Source organism: Rhagoletis zephyria, unplaced genomic scaffold (genome assembly GCF_001687245.7).
Source record: "Rhagoletis zephyria isolate East Lansing unplaced genomic scaffold, Rhagoletis_zephyria_1.1 Rzeph_scaffold_01557, whole genome shotgun sequence".
In the NCBI taxonomy this organism is placed as follows: Eukaryota; Metazoa; Arthropoda; class Insecta; order Diptera; family Tephritidae; genus Rhagoletis; species Rhagoletis zephyria.
The window spans coordinates 77,940-88,862 of record NW_016158641.1 but is presented as its reverse complement, the minus strand read 5'-3'; the positions used below and the strand labels follow the sequence as shown (position 1 = coordinate 88,862).

The window sequence follows — 10,923 nt, the reverse complement described above, 5'->3', positions numbered from 1 at the left end:
TTAATACTCGGATTCTGTGAGTTATTTTACTTAATGAAGTCGTTTACTCACGATTTTCATTTGTTTTGTGTACATTGCCTGAATGCATATGGTTTTCTAAATTTTCAAATGCAACATGCAAGTACTTACAGTTGTCCTATTTTAATAAAATTTGCCACAGCTTATTTTTAGAAGAAAATACACTTTTCCGCCCGGCAAACGGACGGTGTAATGTACCTATCATTTCAGTTCGTTAACCCCTCTGCTAAGCGCTAGATTTTACTTCAAGAAAACTGCAGGAAAATAGAATACATAAATATATGCATGTAAAAATACACAAAACAATTTTGTATTTCCTTTAACAGTTCAATCCATATGTACAATCATATTTTTATAGCCATTAAAATGGGTCAGAGCGATAATATTTACTGCAGTAGCATGCGTGCAAGAGCGAGCAGTGTTGTTTCAAAATAAAATAAAAGCTTGTAAAAAACGCGGAATATAAATATTATTTAGGTAATTATACATACATATATGGATTCCATGTTGTCATTTTCACTTCTTTAGAGATAACAAACAGCCCTTCTACCTACTTAAAAATAACTTATTGAATGTGGGCTTTGCTTTTGCTTTTATAGTTTTTAATCGCATATTAATTTTTGTATTCAAAAGTAGCGATTTAACAAACGGTTTTTGCTTGATTGCTTAAATTTTGGTAAAGTAAAAAAATTGAAATAAGCAGCGCGAAGTAACTAACTTCGCCTGAAAATATGCTATAAAATACACCCTTTGCAGCAACCAAATAAACTCGGCTAGGCAACAAACTGCTTACGTAAAATTTACTCATACCAAAAGATTTGTTTTCTATGTAAAATGTAAAGCAAACAAAAGATATGCGTGTATGTTTCCATGTACATTTTTTACAAAATTTACCAATTTTATTCTTAAACAAAGGATGTGTAAATGAGGAAAAGAAATCTACATAATATGCATAGGCAATGCCAATTTGTATAACCGATTTTAACAAATGAAAATTACGGCTAATTACAAAACTTTTTCCGAAACTAAAATCAAATATGTAAATGCACTACGATTCATGATAAGACACTAAAGGCAACATTTAGCTTCACAATTTTTCTGTTAATTCAGGCACAGCTTTAAACAAATCAGCCACTAGTCCAATATCTGCCACTTGGAAGATTGGCGCTTCAGGATCTTTGTTTATTGCTACAATGGTCTTAGAATCCTTCATTCCAGCCAAATGCTGAATGGCACCCGAGATGCCAACAGCGATATACAGCTCTGGTGCAACAATTTTGCCCGTTTGACCAATTTGCAAGTCGTTGGGCACATAGCCAGCGTCAACTGCAGCACGGGAAGCACCAACAGCTGCACCGAATTTATCAGCCAGATCATACAGCAGTTTGAAATTGTCGCCAGACTTAAGACCGCGCCCACCAGACACGATCACCTTGGCACTTGTCAACTCGGGACGGTCAGATTTTGTAAGTTCGTGCGAGACAAATTCACTCAATTGCGAGGCATATTCGCCAGCTGGAGCTTGCTCGACAGTCCCGCTACCACCAGTAGCTGCAGCAGGCGCGAAATTCGTGCCTCTTACTGTGATCACTTTAACGGGATCCTTTGAACGAAGAGTCAGTATTGCGTTTCCTGCATAGATTGTACGCACAAAAGTGTCGTCGCTCTTTATATCGATAATTTCCGAAATGGGCGAAACATCCAGTTTGGAAGCAACGCGTGGCAGCACATTTTTACCAAATGCAGTGGCACCAGCTAAAATATGTGTAAATTTGAACTGTGATTGAGCAGCCAACACCAGCGGAGTGATAGATTCGGGCATGAAGCCCTTGAAAGCAGCATTCTCAGCAACCAACACCTTGGCAACTCCTTCGACCTTCGAAACTGCTTCAGATGCCTATAAATTAAGTAAAATAAAGATGCTTAGTAGTAACTTATGCAAACATACGAGTTTGGAAAATTTGTGCAACTGACATACCGGACCACATTTGGTTCCTGCTACCAGCACAGTAACGTCACCGCCAATCTTTTTTGCAGCTGAGATAGTGTTCAATGTAATAGGATTCAGCGCCTCGTTGTTGTGTTCGGCTACCACTAGAGTGCTTTTACAGCGGTGGAGCTGTAACGAGTGGGCAAATTGTTTTTGTAATCGATAGTAGAAAAGTCATGCAAATTTTTGCTCACCAAGCCGCTACGTATGAGATTCCTTGTATTGGAACTTAACATTCTCGTTAATTAAGAAGTATAAAATAAAACAAATATAAATAAAGCCTAATTTGCTCCACAAAGATAAGATCTTTCTAAATCGTAATAACTTTAATTGAACGACCTCTCGCCGATCGCCACGAAAGTCCAAAAGTCAAATGAACAATCGCAGCTGATCGTGGTGAAGTTCAACAGGGTTGCCACTGAAAAAAAATACCAATCTTTTGAAAAAAATTACCAAATCAGGAAAATATGTACCAAAAATTCCTTTTTAGTTATTTTAACAAATACTATAGATTTGTTCTACTTTTTTAGTTTTTCTAATACAAACTAAAATTTTTTGGTAATTCTCTAGTATAGGGTAACATCCGCTAAAAAAGCTCCGGAAAAGTCGGGAGGGGTACCAAACAACGTGTTTCGATCCCCTATTAACAATCCGGAGGGGGAGGGCTAATATTATTAACCATTTAATACTACGCTCGAATTGACGAGCTAAACATGTTAAATGGGCTTGAACCAGTTAAATGAACAAAACATGTTCATAAACAAGTTAAATCGCATGCAATTGTTGGAAAATTGAACCAGTTAAATCATTTAACTCGTTTGAAAACCAGTTCAGCGCAGAGTTGTATCAGAAAGCTTTTTGCTCCGACCAATCGGAAAGACCCAAAAGCTTTCATTTGACACGCCAACGTTCAAAAAATGTATATTCTGAAAAATATTAAAAATTATCAAAAAATGTCAAAATTGTATGCATGTCTCCCCGCCAAAAAAGAGGCCAAGGCGGTAATTAGTTATTTCACAAGAGGTCTCATCGAACGCAGAGATAAATAGTGCATACGAACTAACCATTTTGAAGTCTCTAAGTTATCCGTATGCGTTAATATCATGAAGCAGACATTCGCGCAAAACAAATTGTTGGTAATCAAACAACCGTCAAAGTTAACTCCAAATGTTCAATGTGGACGATTGTGTTTTCCAAAAAGCTCTTTCATTTAACAAGTTAAATGGGACCAGTTTGAACGTCATATTAAAGTTATAAACAAAAAACTTTTGTTAAATTTCGTTGTTTTGTATGGGCAATTACCCCATTATCTTGAAAGTAATGTCATAAAAATCACTTCATATTAACATAAAAAAGTGAAATAGCGGTATACAAATGCAATTTTTAAGCAATGTATTAAAAATCATTTAGTATGCATGCGGAAATACATCGCTTTTTCTTTTCAAGCAATTGAGGCTTTTGTGAGCTGTTATAAAATGCTCCAAAAAATGGTGGCATCACTATGTGACGTTTGACACTTGCTGTCGTGCGCGGTAAATGTCCAGGTAAATAATTTCTTAGCTAGAAGAAATAAACGTAATTTTGCTAAAGGTGATTGTAGTAATATCGTATAAAAGTTCATAATTCAAAGTTTGGTGTATAAGTGCTAAAATACTTTCTGCAAATCGCTCAACCACAAATATCGAGTTATGGTGTCCTCAATACCAGACAGGTGAGCATCCATCCAAAGGCCTTTCATGGGGCGAAAAGGTTAAATAAAAGACTATTATTCGTTTTATTAATAATTTTCCATAGATGGCTGAGCTATAAACCAGTCGGAAAACAGATCGAGGGAACACGCTTCATTGCCTTTAAAGTGCCGCTGCGTGAGGTGAGTCTTTAAAGCATAACCCTTAATAAGATTTTATATTAAAGGTGTATAACGGGCGTCCTTAGTAACTATCTCATCAACTATTGCACTTGACCCTGCAAAAGTTGAGAACTTTTTCGTTGTATTTGTCAAAATCTACCTTCATCAATTAAGCAAGAAACTTACATGATAAACCGGTTCTGAAATTGTAAAAGCCCCGTCCTTGCTACATGTATTTAGTACATACCTCTAAGGTTCAGTTAATTTATTCACTCATGTCAACACATAAACCTTTGAAATACATGCCGTAGCATACACCAACTTCGCGTTCATATGTACCATAAAACACTATAGGGATCCCACAGTACCCCACGAGTGTTTCAATCAAAATAAACTAAGGTAAATTAATTTTATGCGTTGAATTGTTTGTAATTATGCATAAAAGTGGCAACTGACATGTTTTACCGAAAGAATAACTTAAGAGCGATGCAAGGCAAGCATACCTCATGCAGTAGGTCAGCAGACCACACGCCTACTGGCTGCTCAGTACCAATTCGCCTGGTGCCGGAACAAGGAGTTGAAGCGCCAGTTCATATTAAAACTCAAGGAAAATATGAATATGAAATTAAATTGTTTTGCTTAATTAAATAACAGCAACTACTAAAGGTGACAGCGTTGGCATTGTCGGTGGTCATCTTATGCTCATGTTACCTGCAAGCCTTTCCTGTTGTCCCATTGTAATTTACTCAATTCCTTGTTTACACAACTTCAGCTTTCAGCATCATGCGTTTACTAAAGGCTCTGTTCAATTTCTTTGTGGCGGCTTAAAGTTAAATTTATATTAATTATACCACAGAAATTCGCTCGCAGGCACAACATGTCGCACCGCAAATACCGAGACGTACGCATACAATGTAAATATTTTATGGAAACTGTGGATATTTGTTCATACGTATGCCGAAGAGCTTTCTGCACTTTGGCGACTCCTTTTTATTTACTTATCGTTAATTAAGCAATTTATTTTGTTGGACATTTGGGGTGGTCGTTTTGTCGAATGGCTCGAGGCTCCACGTTGGTATTTTTCAATTTACGCCTTACATCAATAAAACGAGTTCATTTTCAAAACTTGAGTATATTCAAGATATTAACGCGAGTTGTTGCATAAAGCTTATTACTTCTATAAAAAAAGATTTTCAGATGACCGAAACATTTTTAAATCGAAAAGGAAATCGAAATGATAACACATCGAATTGTAGTTTACCAGCGTAGTTGACAAGTCTCCATATCGCTAGCTTAGAAAGAAAAGTTGCTAGGTCCACTTTTATAGATAACCATATTTTTGAATAGGAACGCATCGTTTCGAAAAGGATTTAGGTAGATGTTTGCTTTATTATTTCTTGTTTATTTTCAACGAAAGGCAGATTTGCTAAGTCCAGAAAAAAGACACTCAGAAAATCCGACAAATCCAAAATATTACTAAATCCTTTTTTGCTTTGATTTAAACACGCAAAATGGGATTTGCAATATTCTGGAAGAAAATGGCTCAGATTCCTTTCCTGTAACATACAAAAATGGTCTTATCAACTTTGCACTCGTAAGTTAGCGATTTGTTCGTTGTCACGACAGACCGTACGACGTAACGGGATTCATATCTGGCCAAGGACTGTCACTACAACGTCATTCCCCAAAAAGTCTTTGGATAGTTTGTACGCTGTTACAACAAGATTAAAAACTGTCTCTTCAGCATTATTCTCCCAAAATCTCTTGGGAATTTGTATGCCGTTGTAATAATAACAACGTCCGCAATATATTAGAGAAAATTAGTTGTTTGATTTAATTGAATTTTATCATTTGATCTATTTAATAGCGTGTTAACGAAAACGTGGATGAAGAACACCGACTCGATGCCAATATTTTATTGAAGACGGTTCCCAATTTGGGGATGATTATTGATTTGACGAATACCACCCGGTATTATAATCCACATGTAAGGAGCACACATATTTTATACTTTTAATATGCTGCATAGTCAAAAAAAATATCTTTCCTTTGCAGAATTTCAAAGATAAGGGTTTAGAGTACATTAAATTAATGATTCCTGGACATGATACGCCCTCACCGCGCATGATTAACCAGTAAGTTTTGAAAAGTATTTCCGGTATGAGGACGATTGTTAATAAATTCTTCTATTTACAGATTCAAAACTCTGGCGATGACTTTTTTAAACAATAACTCTGATAATGGTTAGTATAACAAGATGTCGGCCACCTATAGCGCCTTAGTTAAGAAACTAATTCATATCGTCGTTTAAAGTACAAAACCGCGTATCGTCATTCTGCAAAACCGCGTAACTGGCATTAGCTGCCAAGAATTGGATTTGCTCACACAAGCTCTTGGCTCAATCCTTATCCATTCGTCCTGATATATACTGGCTAGGTATGCGATTGCTTTATAAAAAGAGAACCATTTTGAAATATGGGTGTTTTTACTCTCTAGAAGATAATTTACATAATTTACATACGCGGTTTTGCATTATCTTGATACGCGGTTTTGCATTTTGTTGATACGCGGTTTTGTACTTTAAACGACGATATAGTTTTCCAACGTAGTGGAACGTATTGTATTTGCCATTAGCAGAGTTTTCTTTCTTTAATCAAAAGGCCTTAGGTGATGTTTGCTTGCTTAAAAAAAAATAAGCTTTTTGCTCATGCTGATTTCCCTAATTAAAAGTTCCCTACCACTGCTTAAACAATTTGTATATGTAGTATGTGTACTTAAAATACTATATACATAGGTAAATTTATCAACGCATGCATCTAAAACTCAGCGACAGTAAAACCAAAAGTCACGTGTTTATGCCAATTACGGGCCCATTGCAAGTGCACCCTCCTTTATTTGTACATGTGTTTATGTACTCTCATACCACCAGCAGCAGCCTGTCTTCATACTGTCATTTCGTGTCAGCTTCCTACGCGATTAAGACTACCTATCACCAATTAACCTAGACTTCTGCGACGTAAAACAAGACTCGACAACTAGTTTTTCAAATGGCTACTAGAAGAACGATAAGATTCCGACTTTGCAACTTGCTTTGAAGTTCTCACGTTTGCAGTGACAATAAAATTAAGTGCGTGCCTTTCGCTTAAGTTCAAGGCATTGTTGTTGTTGTTGTTCTTGTAGCGGCTACAACAACCCCGCCCAGATCGGTTGGTATCTCAGTCGTTGTCGTCAAGTTCCACTAACGGCAACCCTAGGAAGCGTGCAGCTTCTGTGGGCATTGTATTTTGTAGTGGTAATTCAAGGCGGTTTAACTTGCAATAATTTTTAATAATTTAGTTCTTTAAAAGCTCATAATGCGTCCGCAATTTTCGTTTGTCGGCATCATTGGATAACAGCTCTCGCTCCCCTCTAAAATATTTTTTTTTTTTTTTTTATTTAGCAAAAGAACAATTTGTGCGGCAATCAATAAATTTCGCGCATAAAACAAATCTAGACAAAAAATGCACATACAAATTAATATTGCAAACATAACGTTTTCAACAAGTAAAGCACAAATAACAACAAATCAATATTTGCGGTGGTCTTGCCATCAACACAGAACAACGAAAATACAATAGCAGACAAAAAGCAATGACGTCTGAAGGGGCGGCAAGTGAGGGCACAACAGCAGCAGCGGAGGTGGCAACCGTGGTCTGCGTTCGTTGGAGCTTACTTCCTTTTGACGCTGCGCATTGGTTGGATGTTCAAGCTATGGAAACATGACGAATCTCATGTAAGCTACGCATGCGTATAGCACTCACTCCTTTTAGCTGCACAAATGCTGCTGTTGCGCTGACATGTTTTTCAAAATTTATTGCCCATGTTAAACAGTGTGTGTATATGTATGCTGGTTGTTGTGCCGCGCTATGGTTGCTTCTGCTGCTGCTGTTGCTTTAGAAGCTGTCTCTTGCCATCGCTGCCGTTGCATCTTTGGCTTTCAACACGTTTTTATTGTTGCTGTCTCTTGAAATTATCCCATGGCTACGCAGTCGGCTGTGTTCGCAGCCACTCCATCGGCATCGTCTTTGGCCATACTCATTCTTCTGCACCGATCATCGTTTCATTTGAAGCTCAACGTGTGGGTGTTGACATATTTTTGCGGTTGGCTTTTGTAAATTAAATTTTTGCGGTCGATTTCTTACACTCACTTCTATATTTCGTTGCATTCTGCGGGCTTTGTGGGTCGCCAATGGCTTTGACTGTATATAATTTTCTACTTGCTGCTATTTAAATTGGTTATTGTGTGTGTGTTGTTTGGCCGACAACAAATAGTTCTGGAAATGAGTCAAGTTCTACATTTTTTGATAGCATCCTTTTTAAATAATTTGCACGTTTGGTCTATGTCGCTCACATAGGAATGCTGTGGAGGAAGTTTATGTACTTAACGAATTTTTTATAAGATAGGGAACATTCTGCTAAACATTTTAATATGCATGCTAGTTAAGACTTTGCTGTTGCCCATAGCTGTTAATTTGTTTGTGTTCTCTTTTAGATAAACTGATTGGTGTTCATTGTACGCATGGAGTCAATCGCACTGGGTTCCTAATATGTAACTACATGATCTCTGAGTTAGATATGAAGCCTGAAGAGGCGATAGACAGTAAGTAATTTTATCTAATTTTACATCACACACTCTTCATAAACGGGCTATCACTTAATCCATCGTGAAATCTGAAAAAATGCGCTCACTAAATACGAATTGCTACGAACCTAAGCTATATGCTTCGTTCATAGCTTTCGAATTAAGTGATAAGTGTTTTCGAAGATTTCACTTAAAATCGAACTAGATGGATTCGTTGAAAGCCCTGATTCGCCCATAATATACTTGTCCTCCGATTTGATTTCTGCATCAAGATATACACATATGTATAAATATCTTCTTAATTCTAAGTGAGAATTGATTTCACGAAAAGTCTTTTTCGTTCAGAAATATTTTCCCCCTTTTGCTCAACAAAAAAATAAAAATAAAAATAAAAATGTAATATTTTACTCGCACCTCATCGCGACAACGTTGGAAATTCCACTAAAAATCTTTTCATAAAAATCTTTCGTATTTTCCCTGTATTAGAATTCGCTGCTGCGCGTGGCCATAAAATCGAGCGCAGAAACTATTTAGTCTCCCTAAATCATTTAAAGAATGCGATCAAAAGTGACAACAGTGGCAGTCCGAAAAATGACTTCAAGGATGATTTGATCGATAACAACAAGCGAGCCATACGTTCCAATCAAACTCACAGCAAAGAGATTTCATCTTTACATTCACCTGCTCCAGAATCAGCATTACCGCCCTCAACAGAGGAGTTCGATAGGCGTGATCGATATGAGCGTTTTCGACAGGAATCGAATATGCAACGTCAGCGTCACACGAGTGCTGCCGTAACTGCAGCCGCACAATCCGAACAACAATATATGGATAATAACTTTAACAGCGCACAGGGCAATAGCTCGAACTATAACAGGAGATATGTGAATACTAGTCGTAACTGTTCGCAAGGTAATTTAATAAGGGATCTTTAGCGCGCCATTATCTCGCCTCATACATATGCTTTAAATTATCAATTATAGGTGGCGCAAATTATCCATACCATAATAATCATAACAGCTACGCGATGCACTCGAATAATAGTCATTCGCGTGCGCCTGATAGTCGCCGGTATGATGAAGAGCCAAGTCGTAGGCGAAATGAACATGTACCAAGCAGTAGCGATCGTTATAGTGGCGAACGCAGGCACGACAGACATCGATCTCATCCATATCGGCGCGTATAGCATATGATTAGACTAATATTTGCTTTAATTTTTTTAATTTTGAGTACATTTAATATTTTTTCTCACCTTTACTAATTAGACAAGTACAATTGTGGATGGTATGTTTCAATTATGTTCACTTGCTAATATTTGTGCCAAAATATTACAAGATACTGCCTACCGCTCCAAAATAGTAAATTTGGTTCTGCTTCCGCATTTGAACCATAGCAGTTGGTACATTTAATGGTTCCCAGCAAAATAATTTGGCTGAATTCAGTGTCACTCGTTCAGAAATTTTAAGAAAAAGCAATTGCTTAGTTTCTATTCATACGGCCCAATATTAAATATTGAGAATATAATTAAAACTTTAAAGTCAGAAATATACGAGTATTCTCAAAAAGCGACAATGGGCTCAGAGGTGACGAAGTTATTTAAGTTTTCATGAAAATCGCATTGNTTATAATTGAATCATGATGGGCTCAGAGGTGACGAAGTTATTTAAGTTTTCATGAAAATCGCATTGAAAAGAAACAAATTGTTTCGGTGGGAACTAGTAAATGGACTAAATTGTATGATTCACTTAGGAAAAATATACCCAATTCGCGCGGCAGACTACATACACATATGTATATAGATATGTATGTTTATAAAGTGCATAAAATGCTGACTAAATTATGAAGCTATAATTTTTATCGTATAAATGAATTTTATTTAACCATTAAAGAGTATTGTATGTCTTTTTTATTCGCTATGCCTAGCAAGGGAATCTTCAATTTAATTTTGGGCTTCTAAAAATGCCATTTCATACTTTTTTTTACCTATTAAATATGTAAAAATTATAAATATCTAGCTTAAATGACTTTTTGCTAAGAAATTAAATACATTTGAAGAGCTTTATTAAGTGATATACAGATGCGTGCAACTAATTAGCAACGAAATTCAAAACGATATTGCTTGCAAATTATGTTTATTTATGTATTTTTAATAATTTTCATTTAAAATATAATTCAATCTATAACAGAAACCACAATAACAAAAGTTGCAAAGCTTGCACAAATTGCAAAAAAATTAATCGAACTTAAAAAAAAATCGTCATCAAAATTTCAAAATGTTTAATTAGAATATATAAAAAATGTTGGGGTATGCAGTTTTGTAGCCCATTCAATTTTAGTATAATAAAGTGGAAGTTTCAAGTCGCTAAAAATTACCATTGATTTTTTAGAATTTTTTTTGTCGAGGGTGTTGCGGATTTTTTTCCATGTAAAAAAAAATTTTGATCA

General features: G+C 36.2%; 2 protein-coding genes across 3 annotated transcripts; one reads left to right on the top strand and one right to left on the bottom strand.

The window, feature by feature from the left end:
- Nucleotides 1-873: 873 nt before the first annotated feature.
- wal (electron transfer flavoprotein subunit alpha wal) lies at nucleotides 874-2,400 on the bottom strand. Its single transcript, XM_017618101.1, has 3 exons — nucleotides 2,203-2,400; nucleotides 1,997-2,137; nucleotides 874-1,915 (listed from the first exon to the last, which is right to left on the bottom strand). Exons 1-3 carry the CDS (start codon nucleotides 2,242-2,244, stop codon nucleotides 1,106-1,108), a joined length of 993 nt encoding a protein of 330 aa, XP_017473590.1. The 5' UTR covers nucleotides 2,245-2,400; the 3' UTR covers nucleotides 874-1,105.
- A 1,172-nt stretch (nucleotides 2,401-3,572) lies between these two features.
- On the top strand, nucleotides 3,573-10,616 carry LOC108364432 (RNA/RNP complex-1-interacting phosphatase). Of its 2 annotated transcripts, XR_001847752.1 has the most exons (9): nucleotides 3,573-3,719; nucleotides 3,803-3,878; nucleotides 5,725-5,844; nucleotides 5,913-5,992; nucleotides 6,054-6,100; nucleotides 8,389-8,496; nucleotides 8,965-9,390; nucleotides 9,462-10,061; nucleotides 10,129-10,616. XR_001847752.1 is itself a non-coding variant. In XM_017618100.1 (8 exons), exons 1-8 carry the CDS (start codon nucleotides 3,697-3,699, stop codon nucleotides 9,662-9,664), a joined length of 1,083 nt encoding a protein of 360 aa, XP_017473589.1. In that variant the 5' UTR covers nucleotides 3,573-3,696; the 3' UTR covers nucleotides 9,665-10,090. The 2 variants fall into 2 exon arrangements, 1 of the variants encoding a protein (XP_017473589.1); XM_017618100.1 differs by lacking the exon at nucleotides 10,129-10,616 and having other exon boundaries at nucleotides 9,462-10,090.
- The last annotated feature ends 307 nt before the right edge of the window (nucleotides 10,617-10,923 follow it).